Source organism: Melanaphis sacchari, unplaced genomic scaffold, assembly GCF_002803265.2.
Source record: "Melanaphis sacchari strain LSU unplaced genomic scaffold, SCAv2.0 Contig123_pilon_pilon, whole genome shotgun sequence".
In the NCBI taxonomy this organism is placed as follows: domain Eukaryota; kingdom Metazoa; phylum Arthropoda; class Insecta; order Hemiptera; family Aphididae; genus Melanaphis; species Melanaphis sacchari.
The window spans coordinates 847378-866983 of record NW_020270491.1 but is presented as its reverse complement, the minus strand read 5'-3'; the positions used below and the strand labels follow the sequence as shown (position 1 = coordinate 866983).

Sequence of the window (19606 nt, the reverse complement as noted above, 5' to 3'; positions counted from 1 at the left end):
ACATTAAAAGATTAAAGAGAAAAAAATGTAAATACAAGCTATTTTTTGTAGAATTCCAGTAACAAAAACTTCTTAGGAAACTTGATTTATATTTTCATGTTTTGACAAAGCAAAAAACTGTTAATGGATATTTTTGAAAAAAATAAATAAAAATTTTCAGTGTATAAAAGTCAACCACTTGAAAATTAAACCATGTATATAAAATGTATCAAAACATTCAGTAACAATTTCAAATATATATATGGTTATTAGTTTTTGAATAATATAAAACAAAATAAAAATAATAGATTTTTCTAAAACCTCTTAGTATAAATTTTCCTATTTTTTCTCAAGTACTAGAACTTTTTATTTTAGTATAAAAATTTTTCATTTATAGATTTCATAAGGCATCACTAAAGAACTAGAATACTTAACAAAATTTAATGTAGAAAACATCAAAATAGATCAAGATAAAATTATAAATCAATAATGAAATATTAAGGTGATACAAGTTTAATTTTCGGTACAAAAATGAATATTACATGGTCTACTATAAAATAAAACTGTACATTTTAAACAGACCAAAAAAGAGACCTATGTCTTTAAAGTTTTGATAAAGTTAGACACATACCAGAGAAATTTTTACAAAAAATTTACTTAAAAGATTAAGTCCACTATCAAGCTAACTTTACAAATATATTAGCATAAAGTAACATAGATAATTGGTAATAAATTATAAAAATACAATGTAAAAGATATTATGAAATTTTGTAAAAAAAAAAAAGTAATTTAATTTACATTTATTTTTAATAAAATAGTAAAAATGTCCAAATAAAATAAATACAGAAGTCAATAACATTTTTATAAAATCAAACATAAGTAGTATGGGAACTTTCCTCGATTTCTTCTTCATCAATAAGCAAATTATAATCCATCTCTAGAACAGCCAAATCCTCACGGGCTTCATAGAATTCTTCTCCTTCCATTCCTTCTCTTTCATACCAATGGACAAAAGCACGTTTGGAAAACATCAAGTCGAACTTTCTGTTTAATCTAGTAAAAGCTTCATTAATTGCAGTAGTGTTAGACAACATGCAAACAGCACGTTGTACTTCAGCCAAGTTGCCACCAGGAACTACAGTAGGGGGTTGGTAATTAATACCAATTTTAAAACCAGTTGAACACCAATCAAAAAACTTAATACTCTTCTGGTTTTTGATGGAAGCGATGGCAGCATTGACATCCTTTGGTACGACATCACCACGGTACAACATGCAGCACGCAATGTATCTGCCTTCACGTGTGTCACAATTCATCATTTGGTTGGCTGGTTCAAAACAAGCATTAGTGATTTCTGATATAGAGAATGATTCGTGGCTAGACTTTCCAGTGGAAATGACTGGAGCATAGGTAACCAACGGGAAATGGATACGGGGGTATGGGACCAAATTGGTCTGAAATTCATTCAATTCAACATTGAGGGCACCATCAAAACGGAGAGAAGCAGTTATTGAAGAAACAATTTGGCCAATAAGTCGATTTAAATTAGTATAAGTTGGACGAGCAATATCAAGATTATTACAGCAAATGTCATAGATAGCTTCATTATCGACCATGAATGCACAGTCACTATGTTCAAGAGTAGCGTGTGTGGTCAAGACGGAGTTGTATGGCTCAACTACAGCGGTGGACACTTGAGGGGCTGGGTAGATGACGAATTCTAATTTACTCTTCTTTCCGTAGTCATCGCTGAGTTTTTCCATCAATAAAGATGTAAAGCCAGATCCAGTACCACCTCCGAAAGAATGAAAGATCAAAATACCTTGAAGACCGGTGCATTGATCAGACAATTTCCTGATTCTATCTAAAACAACATCAATAATTTCTCTTCCAATAGTGTAGTGTCCACGTGCATAGTTGTTGGCAGCATCCTCCATACCAGTAATCAATTGTTCAGGATGGAACAATTGACGGTATATTCCAGTTCTCACCTCATCTATAAACGAAGTGTAAATTAAATTTTTTAATAGAAATTTTATATTTTACTACTAAATTACCAACAACAGTAGGTTCGAGATCGAAAAGCACAGCTCTTGGCACATATTTTCCTGAATGAGTTTCACTGAAGAAGGTGTTAAAGCTATCATATCTTCCTTCAATGGCCTTGTCAGATAGCTTTTGACCATCTGGAGTAATTCCGTGCTCTAAACAATACAATTCCCAGCAGGCATTACCAATCTGGACCCCAGATTGGCCAATGTGTACAGAAATACATTCACGCTATAAAAATAATGGAAATTAAAACTTGAACACGGGTTTTCTAAAAAATAGAATTTATGACATGCAATAAATATCCAATTGGATATAAAAATTAACAATAATATAGTTCATATATAACAGCTATAACTCGTAGAATAGTAATAATAATCCAGATTTTAGTATTTTAAGTATGTAAAAAATGTATGATAAAATCTATAGAAGAGTAGTGCCTATAGAAATATTTAGTTATCTTCAAAACTACCAATAATATTTTGTACTTAAAATAATATTGAGTCTGATTATGCAAAACTGTTAAAATATTTATGCTTATTCAGCTAATACTATAAACTATAGAAAAATTAAAAACAAAATTACTCAATTGAAGCATTGAATAATATCATTCAGTTTATAGGAATAGTTTAAATTTTTTGATAAAAATAAATTTAAAGAACTAATAAATTAAAAAATATAGTTAGATCTGTAAGTTACTGAGAACATATTTTTATTAATATATAATGTAAGATACTTAGAATACCAACTAATAATTTATGATTAGTAAGCTAAAGAAATATAATTAACTACTTATCTTATCCACATTAAAAAAATGTAATAAGTAGGCAAAAAAGTTATACGTATAAAAACGGTAAAGGCGACGGAAGAATGACGACCGTAAATATAGTAAAATGGCGGAATATAACTAAGATGATAATGATTGATTCTAAAGTAAATCTAAAGCATGGATGTGTCAAGATGGTGCAACTACTGTGACCGTTTAGACCAGTGGTTCTCAACATTTTTGTTGTCACGGATTACCTAGATGGCTCTTAAGTAAGACCTACGGACCACTTTGGGTTTTGGTTCAAAAAATAAAAAAGTTATATTTTATTTTTTTAGTTTTGCTTGTAGATTAGTGTATATAAATTTATTAAAAAGCTTATATAAATATAAATAAAATATAACAATACCGGTATATCAATTATAAAAAAAAAATAAAAAAATATACCTTGGAAATATAATTTTTTCCAACATAACTTGGGCTGGTTTCTGTTTTATCGCGCACTGGCGGTTGAGAACCGCTGGCTTAGATAATCGTTAACGTACCTAACATGTATGAAATGAATAACGACTTCGATGCGAATATTACAATGCTAAAGGAAATCAAATATCGTTTACTTACCATTTTGAAGTTTGAGTATTTTTGATAGATAGAAACAAACTATTGAAGTAAAATACTTTGAGTTTAGTATGTCAGACAAGAAGCGATAGAAGTGGCTTCGTTCACATCTAAACACTAATTGATGTAATGATGTCCAATGACTCCAATGGCCCACAGCGCCAGTGTTAGAAACCTGTTACCTGACCGATGACCCGTTGTTCGCCTCAATGACAATGTGATGTCCACGCTTCTCCACCAGATTCGCATTACCACTTGACAATAAACCACTACACGCATGCAATGAATGAACTCCCGCCCACAATACACCATTCAGTAAAAATCCGTTAAATTACTTTTTAATTTTTTTTTTGCTTTTGCTCTATCTTCCTCAGCAGTTCGTCTGTCACGTACTGTCTCTCTTTCTCTCTCTCTCTTTCTCTAGTTCGCCAACCAATATTACGCCTCACCCCGAAGACCGACATTTTATTGCTATTCGTTTCCTGTCAAAGGACTCGATATGACAATAAGCGACTCTCGTCGGAACTCGACTAAATAACCATTGACTCAGTTACAGGGTGGTTTTTATTTTCGGTTCTGTTTGTCTGTTTGAATTTTATTATGATATTTATGTTGAGAAAGGTGAAAGATCGTATCACATATAAAGGAACCTTTGTTTTCCATTTCCGCAAATGACTGCTTTTGCTCATAACGATACATTAATAAATAGCAGATAATCATGACTATGGAATTTATAACCAAATACAATTATACTGAAAAAAAATGGAAATGTGAACTTATTAATTATTATACAATTACAAATAACTAATTCAAATTTAGAAAGTAGAGTGTATACAACAGCATGTATTTGACACCGGTATGCCTCGAATAGCGTCTAGTGCGTCAATGATATACAATACAATTCTATCATAGTAGAGCAGTCCATTAATATTCAAATTTAAAACACTTAACTGTAATTAGTAATGTAGGTTTATACTTCGATACGATTTATAAAAATACTATATAAATATAAACTCATTTGGAATCGTCTGTATAATATTAATTATTAACATATTGTTATTATTATTTTTTAAATTGTTAATGTACGTGAAACGTTATTCAAGTTTTTTATAATTATTCAATATAAATGTATATGAATACAAATAAATTTCAATGGCATAGAATATAATAGCTAATGTTAAATAACAAAATAATAATCATTCATACTTTTTAAATTTATCAAAAAAAAAAAAAAAAAAGTTTACAGTTATAGGGCCCACAATTTAATTTCGCCTTGGGACCCTAAATAACCAACTTTCAGCACTGTACATAAATAGTGAACCATCTAAATTAATGTTAATATTGTTGTATTTTTTTTTGTACATCGAATGGTTTTTTCTTCTTTTCATGGCACTTTTGTAAGAACATTATATTAAAATTACAAATGTAATTACTAATTATTAATTAGAATTTAATCATGTTAAAAAATCTAACTATTATTATATTTTTTCGTGGTTGTTTTATTTATTTTTGTAATGTTTTGAAATAATTTTTTTTAAAACAATAAAACGAAAATACTTTTAATTTTGAACTCAGATTTTTATTGAAGGTTTCTTTTAATTTTAGTTTTTTATATAATTGTATTATATTTTAATATAATGTATTATATTAAAATTATTATCACTGCTATTAATTATTTTCACAAATATATAAAAAATAATTAATTTTAAATCATACTTTAAGTAATAATATTTAAACCATATTCTAACATTGATAAAACGTATATTGTTCATCTGTCATTTATTATTTTTAGTTATAACTTATTAGTAACTACTAACTTATAAGTAATCACTATTGAATATTTAATTAATATATATTTATAATATTATATAATATGTAAGTGCTTTTATAGTTATAGTAGATACGTACATTATACGTATCTAATTTAAAAAAAACTGTGTGCTCTACCATGATTATATTATACTATGAACGTATATTCATACGAATTATTATTATACTACTACTGTCTAAAAGATAAACTATAAAAAAATGGGTGCCTAAGTACAGTGTGGGTGTATGAATCACCTGATTCAACTATGCATACAACCCATACAGGGATGGACTAGCGTAAAAAATCGGCCCGGGCGATCATAGATTAAAGCTCAGCCGCTCAGATGTTATAGTACTATATAAATAGCATTATACCAGCATAGGTACATTTCTTAATATTAATAGCCTAAACAGATAGAATAAGTGACTTTTCCTCACTCCATCGTCGTCATTGGTCTATTTGCAATAAACAATTTAAAAAAAAATTTCGTGTCCTCAATTGTCGACTAAAATATACAATTATTATCGTAAGGCCGAAAATCCTAACAACCCAGTGGGAGATCACCCACCCGCCCGTCGGCCCAGTCCGATCCTATATACATATTAAGTAAGTTTTTATTTACTATTTGATATCTACAATTTAATAAAATAAATTGTTTTTAAAACATTTTAAACTGTAGTTGTTTTAATTATGTGTACTTGTTGCTATGAATCCGAATGATTAATGAATCTTATTTAATTATGAAATATCACGTATTAAAAAATAGCGTTAAATAAAAAATATAATTCAATATTTTAATAAATTATAAAACAATGAGGTTGACTTATTAAAATAATAATGCGACTATTTAAGGTAGGTATTCGTTATTTATATTACGTACACAAACAATACTTTATAAAATTTATGTTATAATTTAAAATATATAGTATATACATTAGGGTGCCGTTCAAAATTTTTTTTGTTTTTTTTTCACATGTTTTACCTTACTATAAGGTTTTATTTACCATGAAAACTGTATTGATGAAGTTTTAGAATTTTGAGTCAAATTTTACCGGTCGCTCAATGTATCTTAAAAATATAAGATATAGTTATAAACACATAAAATATCGTAAATTAATTATTTATCATTTTCCGTCAACTTTATGTATAAATGTGAATATTTTTAATGAATTTGAAATATGTAAGATATAAAATAGTTATAAAATTAAAAATATAAACAAAAAAATATTAAAAATCTAATTATTTTGAAGTGTTTTTTGTTTGGGTCAGGATATTGTTGACGATGTTTTTCAACGACTTACAGAAAAACTGTTTATAGTATACTAGTATGTATAATGTATATTATACATTCATAGGTACATACTATATACAGAGTGATTCATAAGCATGTTTATTTCTTTTTTTCTTTTTTTTCTTTATTTTCAGTTATTCAAAATTTGATTTTTATAATTTTTAAATATATCCATTGAAAGACTAGATTTTTAAGTTCTTGAGATTTTTGGACTATACTTACTTAAAGAATGTCCTATGAAGATACAAACTTCTATTTTTTAAAATAGAATCCCTTTTTTAGTATAAATTATTATTAGCAAATAGTTTTTATAAAAGTGTTAGCTTAAAAAAAAATTCAGAAATCAGAATTTTAATAAATTCATTTTTTAAAAGAAATATGGTACACGTGTCATATGCTATCTTCTCGAAAAAATGTATATTCTTAACTAACCTAAACATTTTTTACAGAAGCTTGTAGTTTTACAGTTGTCATCGAAATTATAATATTCTTATACAAATGTGTCTTTAATGTTTCCTAAAAAACTTTCAAATCCATTGGTAGGATGAACTAAATGCGTCTCCATCGTTCCTATAATTGCCTTTAGAGTATAGGTTTGTTGCTCTACGCGATCTTATATTACATTTTACTTTTATGTATCACAATAAACACTCAAATGTTTGTGTTTGAGCACTTGTATGTAGGTTTATGAAGTTTTTACTATGGGAAAATGCGTAGATAACTTTGTTAATGTAAATAGCATACGATATGTATATAGAAAAATTAATATTAGATTGTTCATGCTTGGTAAATAATTGTACATACATACCTAATTATATAATGAAAATGTATTTTATAAAGTCCATAACAATAATATAACTAAAGATCTTGATAATATTATTAGGTACATGAACAATGAACATACACTGAAATAAATATTATTATCTAATTAAACACATTATATGTCGTTGTGTTGCGATCAACATACTACAAAATGATCTATTCAGATTAGAGTTATATTAATATAAATTAAACATTAAGTATAATAGTAAAATTTTAATAATGTAATACTACTAGTACATTGTAATATTAGTTTACAGTCCATTTCTAAATAAATCTATTATGTTTTGTAAATACATATCTACATAAATTAGTTATAGTTAAATACCCTTCTCTCTCCGAAATCCATGTTGTTATTAGCAAAGATTTGTTTACAGATCGGTATTTAATGATTATTGAAATATTTTTAAACATATCTGTAGTTAAAACTTCACTTATATTACCCTATTACTTTTTTAAAATATAGGAGTAACATATAACAGATTTTCAATTATCGGCATAAAATCCATAGCGAAAAGATTTATTAAAAATACTAAACAAATTTATCAATTTTTAGAAAAAGACACATTTTTAAAAAAAAATTGCAAATTACTCGATATAGGTACTTACATTTTTTTAATAACGGTGTAATTACGCTTAACGTTGTCTTGAAACTCGAAATTCGTGTCATTGGTATAATAATATGTATATTATTTTGATGAATTATGTATAACTTATCTTATACATAATATTATTATGTTTACAATTTCAGTAAAATATTTAGTTAACGTTCCGGAAAAAAAAATGTGAAATTTGGTGGTTCTACGAAGGATATTTATTATTTTTAGCGTGGGATAACGAACAACCCTAATATAATTCCAAGTCCTTTCATGTCGAAACCATCTGTCGGGTTATAAATTTGTAAAAGGCACCCTCCCAAACAAGAAAAACAACGTATTATAAATCAAAAAAAAAAAAAAAAAGTATTTCAGAAATCAATCTATTTTACTTATAGTTGACAGGGTAACAATAAAGAATAGAAATCGAATGAAATGACACACAAGTTTCGAATATTCCTGCAGTGTACGTGCATTTTAACGAAAATGTGTCACTCGTATTCAATTATTGTATTTCGAACGGTATATTTATAAAATACCGTTTGAAAAATGCTTATTTCTAATTATTTTTTATTTACTTAAAGTACTACTAAATCCAATTTGCTATCAGGAATCACTCTCAAAATTGAAAATCGAAGCATTATTATTGCCTCAGAGGGTGATGAAAAATCACGTACACAAAATAAAACTCACGCACACACACATACACCCCTCGCACATGCGCTTCAAAGTTAATACAAAAATCAATACATTCGCAAACGAATATATCATCCTGCGCAGAATCTAATACAATATATTACATATATTATACGTAATCTTTCAAGTACCGACGAATTAAATTGAATTATAAATTTATAACAAAATTACTAAAATCTATGTTGATACAGGTTATATTATTATCTGCAACATAAGACAAATTTAAATTTAACTTTCATGTGCTAGTATATACGATTTTCAATTTCTCCAAACACACTTACGATATGATAATATTTTATCAGATGCACGGATACAGATCAGTACAATCGTACCAAGATAATGCTTATAGATTAATATTATTTAGAATCAAGGATGGACAGTATCTAAAATACGTTTCTTGGATATATTTGTATCTTGTATCTAAAGATACTTTGTTTGGGGTGTATCCTACATATTTATTTGTGTATTCTTGATACTAGATACAAATGAAAATTCGCTTATTTTTTTTTTTTTAAATAAACAATTAACTGAAAAATAATGACTAATCCAACCATTAAACCATATATTTAAAAATACAACCTATTGTACAAATCGTTAGTAAAATTGAAAAAAAACCTACATCACTAAACTCAAATAATGTTGACGAGAACCTGAATACCATTAGTACTTATATGTAACATACTAACATGTAGCCCTTATTATATAGCCATATAGCGATACTTTATATAGCGATAACTGTTTTCATTATCTTAACTCCTGATACATGGTTGTCACTTGTCTAGCTCTATATATTGCAGACATGCACTTTGGAGACTATTATTAACTCTAAATCATTTTTAGACTTACTGTCATATATTAATAATGCAATTTTGGCTAAATTTTTTCACCCTACTTTTAAATTTTGATGGATATCAAAATCACATGAACATGAACGTCAACGATTACAAAATATATGTATTAATGCCGCAGCAATGTATTTCAGTACCGGTAACAATATAATGACTGCAGAAATGGAGTGTGGGTAATTCTGATAGTTTTGTTATATTTTCAAATAAATCCAAGAATAAGCTTCAAGAATCCAGTCGATTTAAAAGTCATTACTTTTTCCAATGACAAGAACAAGCCTTGTCTGTGCTAGATAGTTATCGAATTATAAAAAAAAATGTATTCACTAAAACACTAGTTTTTGTTCATTTGCACCAGTGAACGAATGTTTTCTTCTGCTGGTTTCATACATTCACCAAACACATTCTAGATCAACGGTTCTCATCCTGAGAGGAGGGCCTAGAGGGCATGACAAAATTTCAAGAGAGGTGTGAAAATTTAGAACAAAAACACAAAAAATGAAAACGTCCTTTCTGATTACACTGGTTTACGATGAATTTTCATCGGAGATGGTTTGAACTGAGTCTAATAGATTTTTTATGCTGATTTCAAATCTGTTTTCCAAATTATTTTTAACATGTACATTTTTTTTTAAAAATGATTTGTTTCGGCAGCAGCTGCTGCGCTGTGCCGTGCCGTCGTATTGTCGGGGTACCATCATGGCCGCCGCTGTCGCGGTCGATCGTACACTGAGCAATTATTACGATTACGCGTAGATTGTACAAATCATATTATATTTTATGCACTACAGTAAAAGTATTCAAACTTTTTTATCTTCACAATATTTTGTCGGCTCTCAAATAAGTGATGACAAAAAAAAACAATGGTTATAATATTGTGTATGTAAATTACCTATTATACTGCATGACATATATATTGTCATCATGTTATAATGTATAAATATTTATTTATCATACGACCGTATAAATCAATTTATAAATAAATAGATAATATAGAAAATACATTTTAACGGTATATAAACTATATTTATATTTATACACATTCAACTGGTCATATGTTTCATTATTGATTCCATAATCACTACATTATTACATTAATTTTATTTTTCAGTTTTTTGCCATAGCTCCCTTTACCAAGTCATACGACACCACAGGGAGCCACGACATACAGTTTGCACTACGGTATTCTGGTTATAAATAAAATCACTGTTTCTACGAAAAATCGCCAATCAACGCGATAAGAACAAAATATGTTCGTGACCAGTAAATAAATATTACATACGTATGTATAACATACGAGATACTTTTTATGCGCGCAATACTGGTCTCAGTTCATGATTATTTTGTTTTTAATATTATTATTGGTGATGTGGTGATTAAATATAATATTAAAACTATAAAAATGGCCAAATCTAAAAAAACGATTATATTTAATACGGGTTTACTGTAATTGAGAAAAATGGAAGTCATTTATCTCTGCAGTGCGTGATTTGTCACAGTTTTAAGTAATGACTTATAATGCAAATCGATCAGGATGATTGGAGAGTCATGTCATCATTTAATCCTGATCTGAAAGACAAAAAAATCGATTTTTTCGTACCAAGATAAACTTGGTAAAATTGGTTATTTTAAAGTGGAAAATAAAAGCTTATAAAAACTTCTTACGAGGTTGTTAACCCTTGTTCTAGATAATCAGATTATCAGAAAAAACGTTTAAAAATTGTTCTTAAAAGTAATACGGTGTTGTCAAAATAATATTTATATTTTTGATTTTTTTTAGATATTGATTCATGATAACTGTAATTTTTTATTTGTTATTTTTAATATTTTGTTTACTAATAAAAGTGTATTCTTTTCTCAAATATGTGTAATATATAATATTGGTTTTTTTTTTATTATTATTTCATTAGAATCAAAGTTTAAACCTGAAATCGTAATTTGTAGTCGATTTTAAATATACATACATTTTTTTATCTTAAATACAGTACCTAGTATTTAGTATATATTTTGGGAAATGTTGAATGTATTTAATATCTTGCATCTAGAAGTAAAAATTGATAAATCTAGTATCTTGTATTTAGACACTTTTTTCAAGTATCTTACCCATTCCTGATTAGAATATAATATAAATTATAATATTGTATTAACACATTACTGTTAAGCAGTACGAATAGATTTATAAAATAAATAAGTAATACCATACAATTAATAAGATATTTTAAAAATATCATAAAAAATAGTAAAATTCATACTACCTATATATTATAAAAGTTTTGTGCCCTTATAAATAACATTTTTAAATTATAATATTATTATGAAGGAAGTAGGTACCTATACTAACTATAAATTTATTATATATATATATATAATATATATATCAAGTAATAATATTTTTTACTGACTAGGCACGTAATGCGATATTACGTGCGTCCAGACACCAAATGCAATTTCACCATATTGCACCTCTAACACATAGACTATAGAGCATAAAATAAAAAGAATAGTAGTATAGCAATTCGAAAAGCAGTTATCAGGGTTGCCGAAATAATAATAATAAATGCACGGCTCTTGAGGCCAAACAGAATAAAATAAATAGGTATAAAAAGGCAACTATTCGTGCAGTAAACTCGTGTAACTAATATGAATAAGTAAAACAATAATTTATGGTCCTTCTGGCTCAATAATACAAAAATATAAAGATAGCTATAATTAAAACTGTAAGCTTGGATAAGTGATGTATAATATATAAAAAAAATAACCCTTCCGACTCAACACTAATTAATTATAATAATACCAACATGAGACCCTTCTTACAATATGTAATATAATATAATAATAAACTCGAAATTCGTGAAGCGTAGACCAGTAGGCGGTAGCTGGTTTTAAAGCTATAAAAATTACATATAACACACACACACATACACATACACACACACACACTTACAAGACTTAAAAAATAATATAAAATATACCAAGATATTACAATACAATAATCAAATGACGATTAGCGCATATTTCATCAAAGAGTATAATAAAAAACAATTATTGTAAAATATTATTGTTCGAACATTCCAAACTGTTATTACTAGAGGTTGGATTTTTATGATTTTAGATACTAATTTCTAGTGTATGCCGTTAAATAAGAGTAAGATATCATTACAATTATTCATAATTCTACAATTTCAATTTTCAACTTTCAATTTGCATAAAAAGTATATTTTAGTATTTAGTGGTCGGAGAATATTCAACACATTAGAGAATATTTGAGAATATATTTATTTTTGAAGATTTTATTTTCGTAACATCGGCATAATGAACATATTATTTCACGCATATCGGTATTTTAATAATAGTGATCAATAAATACAATACCCACTTTAAGAGTTATTTTTATATCCTTTTATTCTAAGTTCTAATAAAAATTAATCATCAGATACACCTTACCGATAGCGATAGTACATCGATTATTTCGTTAGCTGTCATGACTATTCAATCGTCCGTCGCGGTACGTGTTAATATTTAAGTATAATATATTATTGCTTACATATTGTCTTTCCATTCGTATTGCTCTTACATAGTTACACACAAATACGCCGAAAGAAATAAGAAAGAATATTTTGTATTTTTCAGAACATAAAATATCATATTTTATTAAAGATTTTAAGATAATATAAATTCGATCTAATCGATCTATAGTTATTACTATTAGAGTAAAAATAATAATAACTACAAAAAAATAATTAAATTATTGAACGTATAATACATTAATACCCAATGTTGACACGAAAATTTACGGTTAAGAAAGAAAAATCACGACCGCCATATTAAAATATTCGCGGTTAGCACCATACCGTTTACCATAACGATTCACATTTGATTTACATATTATATAATTTACAACACACATTTAAATACTTATAAAAATAAAACAATGATTATTGATATTGATTGTGTATGTGACCAGGCGACCACCTATTGCGTAATTTATTTTAATAATATTTTATATCATTTATGTGAGGACTGAGGAGTGACACGCGGGTAGATCACAATTTTTTTAGGTACAAAAATAAAATTGGTCGCGACTTTGTATCAAAGAAATATTGATGCTGTAGAAATATTAATTAAAATTCCATTCACCGCATATCATTTATAAAAATAAATTTTTATTATGATTTTAGTGTTGAAAATGATTCATCTAGTAAAATAAAGTAACTATATTTAATCAGATAGAAAGTTAATTAATTAGTTAAATTTCTTATAACTTATGAAGGTATAATTGATACTACAAGTATTATTATTTAACTTTAACAAGTGAACTTAGAAGTACTAATACCTAATACTATAATCTCCATAAGGTCTCAAGAAACCTTCCATATTCTTATAACCTGTTTATTTCTTAAATAAGAATATCCATTATTTTTTTCCATAATATAGTAATTGAACAAGGGGGTTCTAAACAACTAGTTTTAAAACTTCTTCAAGAAATCGTACATGAGTGTAATCACACTGTTATCTACAGAATTAATTTTATCATATTTTTTTAGTCGACTTAAGGTGACGGATAAACGACTAAACTGATAATATATTAGCTATAATGTTAACTATACAAGTATACTCCTATAAATAATATAATATTATCACAGAATACAAATTATATGAAAATATTATAAATATAATAAAATAAAATACAGAAAAATTCCTACATTTTATATTTTTATAAAATAATTTGATAAGTAGCACGCAGGCCAGTTAAAAATGATAGGGACGGATGCGGGTCCCTGTAATATGGTATGTATTTCATTTACATAAATATATAAATTTATTTCATTTATATTTTTATACGAATAAAAGAACAACTTTTGTGGGATTATTTTGCATTAAATTTTCAAAAATGTTGACCCAGCGACAAATTTTAATTTGTCATTAAATCGTAGATTAATTAAAATTTTTGTCGAAAATAGTGAAAAAATTGAATTTATTGTTTTACTAATATATAATTAGTATAATAAATATATTTATATTATACTGGATTATTGTTATTAACTTTGCGCCAATAACAATAACACCTTAGTGTAAAACAGTGTAAAAAGGTATAAATTAAGTAAACATGGTATAAATAGATAACTTCTTAAAATTAATCAAAATATTTTGATAATGTCTTAGTGTACCTATAATAAAATTTATAGTATATGTATAAGTTTTAAGTCCTCACGAATGTTTTTCAATTATAATTACAACTAACGTTATTTATCAATAAAATATGTAATCTCGTCCAATTTTAAACTTCAAATATATCTCGAAAATTGTTTACTAATATATTTTTTTAGATTTTTTGGTCTTAATATGAAGCTTATAATACAATTTAAAAAGTAAAAACCTTATAAGCTACAAAAATAGAATATTTTATGCATTTTCAAATACAATTTTTCAACACTTGAACTTCTGGTACTTAAAAAAAAAAATTGTGCTGATGAATTGTTTATGTTTTTAAAAATTCATAAAGAATCTTACATATATCCAATTTTAAAGCTTTTTTGATAGAGCCTAAAATTATTTATTAAATGATTCTATTAATTACAAAATATATCATTGGAGGTACACATAAATTGCATCTTTGTAATTCATAAATCGTAAATAGGTTAAAAAAAAATAAGACCTTAAAAATAATAATAGATAGCATTGATGTAATGATGTGTAACTATATTATCATATATGAAAAATACACAAAAACTGTCTTAAAAGTACGTTTTCGTTTGGTGAATGATGGGTACGTTATAAACAAATTTACCTAATAGAAAACTAATAAATGGATATTTAGGTAATTTTAATAAACTTTATACTAATATAGGTATTAGGTATTATTTACTATTCTGTAAATATTTTATTAAGTATTTAATAACGTAATCAATATAAATGGCGTAAGTATGTCAGGATATATTAAAAATATTACAGGTGGCATTTAAACGCCATTTTTTTATAGCATTCATAAAATAATAAACATCCCTCCAGCACGGATATATTCGTCGGGCGGACATGGTTTACAAGTTAAGGACGTTAGTGCGTTACTTAACGTTTCGCATTTGTGGATCGCGATGATACCAAATCTAACAGCGCATTCTCGCGGCCGTTGTTTTGTTGATATGTTTCGCTTTGGACACTTATCACTTATCAGTTATCAGTCGACACTCAGTAGTTATTGTCCTTTTCATTTACAATCGTATTTCTAATTTGTAGTAAAAAATAGTAAATACAAGTACAGAAATCATAAGAGCAATCATGAGTGAAAACGAAATGAATTACTGTGTTTCGGAACAAATCAATGATGAAGAAGAAGAAGAAGAAGAAGAAGAAGAAGAAGAAGAAGAAGAAGAAGAACCTCAAATATCTATTGAAATGGCCGGCGAAGTAATTCAACTTCCAGTATCAACCTACAATAATATATTAGAAAGTAAAATCACCAATATATTGAACAACGAGACAGGCGAGGATGATATTATTGAACCAAAAGAGTTGTTAAAATATGCAGAATACGAGAATAAAAATATGACATTTAAGGAATTCCAGAACCAAGTTAAAGCTTTAAAATGTGTTATAAAATACTTGGAAAAAGACATAAAAGAAGATAATATATTTCCACAGTCGATGAAATTTATGGACACTTCAAAAATTCAAATTATTAACACTTCCTTGACCAGCAAATTGGACAAGTAAGACATTTAGCCATTTAGCTACTTATATTAAAATAATTTTTAGCCTCATTAAAATTATAATTTTATTTTTTAATAAAGTTATTGAATAGATCTTATTTTTAATATGTAAGAGTTTAATAATTAAAGTTCGGCTTTATATGCATTTTAAATCAAAAATTATGCATGTAAACATTCACTAAAAAAGTCAAAATATGCAAGAAAAAATGCATAACATGCAAAATTAAATTTCAATTTTCATTAAATTTTATATTTGATTTTAATTTTACAGTGATAATTATTTATTATTTTTATTTAAATTTTCATAAACAAAAAGTATAAGATGTATAATATAGCAAATATATAAATACAATACAAAAATATAATTTGTTAAATTGTAATTTAATTTTTAATCATTAAATAGGAAAAAAGTACGGTTTAATGTAGCATGTTAATTGGAAAAACAAGTTATCAAAGGTTATTTTTTGAGACATAACATATTTGATATTATATAAATGTATCTATAATTTGTTTTTTTACTCAATACCTTTTTGGATCTTTAAGTATATATTTGTACAGTTTCTTGTTAAAATATGCAGTATAAAATGTTGAAAATAGCAACATGCATTTTATGCAAAATCTGATTTTTAATAATAATATTTTATGGTTACTCTAAATAGTAATTTACTTTAACTTTTAGGATTATTGTACATAAGGATTCTAATGAGGAACATGAAATATCTACATCATCAAAGAGTGAAGATGAACCTGGTGTCTCAAATGATACATCAAAAACAGATATTTTTATATCTGATGACAATATAATTAGTAATGTAAACGATATACTACCTTATTAATACTGAACCCATCCCGAATTTAAGTAATAGGAAATTTTTATCTACAACTAAACGTAAACTAAATCTTGAGCCGAAATAGAAGGCAATGTTTAATGATGATAAAGATCCTTTTAATTCTGAAAATATGGAAGCTGAAAAAAAAAGATCTGTTTAAACAATTGTGAAGTTATTAATAATAAAAAACTAAAAAAAAAAATTTTGCCATTTTGCAGGTCAGTAAAAATAATTGAAGTTGCAGAGATGCATAATCATAAATTTCACTCCAAGCCTTCAAATTATCCACTACCTAATCCATTAACACCACGATACAATAACAAAAAATCACGAAAAAAAAGTGCCACCAATAGCTAATTTGACAATCAAAACTACAGAAAATAAAGTGATATTAACTTGGGACTTGAAATTGTCTTTGCAAACAGCAGTAATCATAACGTTTGAATTGTTTGTATGCCAAGAGAATTTAGAGGTGGTAAACTGCTATTAAATTTAGTAGCAACAGCAACTGCTAATGCTATTTGAAAATAGCAGTGAAAAATAGCAGCTTCTGCTATTTTTTTAGATAATAGATATCAACCTAGTTCTAAATGCTATTTTAATAATTAGATGCTAATTCATTCTAGTAATCATTTTATTGGGTTATAGTTTTATTTCATAATATGAATTCTTAGTTAACTGTGATAAATTATTTCTCTGTAAAGAGTAATAATTAATGCACTAGATTACTAGAACTAAAATATAGCACTAATAATATATAGTAGATCAGTCATTGTCATTGTCACATGTTTAAGAGGTTCCGGGGTTTAAACCTTTTCCATTAAAAGAGTATTACATTTTGATACTTGGAAAACAAACTAATACACTTTACCTATTACCCCTAAGTCAGTTAAGACAGTTTAATGGTTAACTTTATAAGAAACGAAAACCAAATCCAAACCTCATTCCTTGTTTAGTTGTTGAGTTCTTCCAACTTAACTCGGTCAGTTGTGTTTTATACTTTTATTATATTTTTTATCTATAATAATGAATTTAAATAGAAAATCAAGTTATGTTTGGTCACATTTTACTGTGATCGATAACACTAGTTTTGCTAAATGTGATATTTATAAGCGAAAATACTCATTTAAGACTAGTGTTACAAATTTAAAAACGCATCTTGCAAAGGCCCATTGGATTCAAATTACTGCAGATCAAGTAAATATTTTTGATTTAAATATATATGGGGAAGAAAAAAATTAATACAGTTCTCCAAGTTGTTTTAAATTGCATACCAACTAAGTAGATAAAAGTAAAATATTTGACTAAAATTGTATACTTATTTTGTAATCAAAAGTAGACGTATCTTAATTATAATGAATTCAATCAATAAATTATATTTGTTGGATTAGAATTTTTCTAAAATCCTTAAGGCTAAAAATTAATTTTTTTTAATCTAAAATTAAATAAAAATTATTATCTAATGTGAAACATTTTAAACATTCATTCATTTCCTCTTGTAAAGTAAAATAATATTTATAAAACCATTAAAACTACAACATGTTTTTAAGTTAAATCAATATTCAGTAGTACAATTGAAATCTTCAACTAAAATACTAATAATAGTTTTTATTTAGATGAAGTATTTTGTATTAACTATATATTTAAAAGGATTAATAATATTTTGTATTCATGTTTATAAAATACATTACTAGTTGAAACTGTTTTTAACAGAATAATGAATCATAAACGTTTTGGTATTATAGGCTTAATTCACTACTAGCCTGAAAATAAAAATAAAATAAATTAAAAACACACTTAAATTTAGCTTAAAGGTTTATTCAAGTTAGCTTAAATTTAAAGTCAAAAACATATTAAAATAGTATATAAAAACAATTATATTACTCAAGTTATGGTAAAAAAACACAACATTAAATTAAGTACAATTATATGTATATATCTAATAATTATAAAAACTTAAACTTATATTCATAATATAAATAACTCAAATTTATACAGACAGTTGAAAATGAAGAACTTGTTGACAATCCAGATACATCTTTCCTAGTGTTTCGGGGTCGACCAGTTTTTCCGGGTTGCCCCGGAGACACTCGCCCTTTTGTATAACCGCGAGGTTATCTCTTCCGGGCAGTAGCCCCGGATGACTCCGGGGCGCCGCCTCACCTCGGGCGCCATAATGAGTGACCGCCGCGGCCAGGGCCCGACGGATTATCGCCCGAGTCAAACCCCTTCTACTAAGGCGGTACTCCCACAACCACCACGAGTCCTTCCTCAAGTGTGCCTTTCCCGGTGCGGGCGAGCGCGTGTCCTTGGTAAGTCCATGCAGTCGTGCGCCTCGGATCCGGCACCCCGGAGCGTCGAGGCGCTATTAGCAAGCCGACTCGACGGGGCTTACTCCGAGTCCCGTGGTACGAGGTTCGAACCCGGCGTTCAGGCCCTCGCAACTGCCTTGTCCGCAAGCAGGTCGATCGGGGCACCGCTGTATGTACCGCGACGACCCCCTTTTCGTGCGTACGGTTTTGCTCTTTATCGACAGATTGCCGTTTCTGCCGGTGCCTCTCTCATATCAAGCCCCGAGCCGGCTGAATATGTGCACGTGT

General features: G+C 27.4%; 2 protein-coding genes across 4 annotated transcripts; one reads left to right on the top strand and one right to left on the bottom strand.

Annotated features, from left to right (window-relative positions):
* Positions 1-848: 848 nt before the first annotated feature.
* Positions 849-3469, bottom strand: LOC112590976 (tubulin alpha-1 chain-like). Its single transcript, XM_025334595.1, has 3 exons — positions 3416-3469; positions 2037-2259; positions 849-1975 (listed from the first exon to the last, which is right to left on the bottom strand). Exons 1-3 carry the CDS (start codon positions 3416-3418, stop codon positions 849-851), a joined length of 1353 nt encoding a protein of 450 aa, XP_025190380.1. The 5' UTR covers positions 3419-3469.
* A 12191-nt stretch (positions 3470-15660) lies between these two features.
* LOC112590964 (histone H3.v1-like) lies at positions 15661-17429 on the top strand. 3 transcript variants are annotated; one of them, XM_025334584.1, is made up of 3 exons: positions 15661-16176; positions 16856-16983; positions 17225-17429. In XM_025334584.1, the coding sequence occupies exons 1-3, from the start codon at positions 15746-15748 to the stop codon at positions 17230-17232; spliced, it is 567 nt and encodes a 188-aa protein (XP_025190369.1). In that variant the 5' UTR covers positions 15661-15745; the 3' UTR covers positions 17233-17429. The 3 variants fall into 3 exon arrangements, with proteins under 3 accessions (XP_025190369.1, XP_025190368.1, XP_025190367.1); XM_025334583.1 differs by having other exon boundaries at positions 16856-16988; XM_025334582.1 differs by lacking the exon at positions 17225-17429 and having other exon boundaries at positions 16856-17197.
* The last annotated feature ends 2177 nt before the right edge of the window (positions 17430-19606 follow it).

What these genes read in the sequence shown, in the direction of transcription:
- LOC112590976 (XM_025334595.1), bottom strand. An exon ending in TCTCGAACCTACTGTTGTTG is followed by an intron (nt 1,976 to 2,036) that starts GTAATTTAGTAG and finishes CTTCGTTTATAG; the next exon opens with ATGAGGTGAGAACTGGAATA.
- LOC112590964 (XM_025334582.1), top strand. Translation starts at nt 15,746, where the DNA reads ATGAGTGAAAACGAAATGAATTACTGTGTTTCGGAACAAATCAATGAT. An exon ending in TTGACCAGCAAATTGGACAA is followed by an intron (nt 16,177 to 16,855) that starts GTAAGACATTTA and finishes TTTAACTTTTAG; the next exon opens with GATTATTGTACATAAGGATT.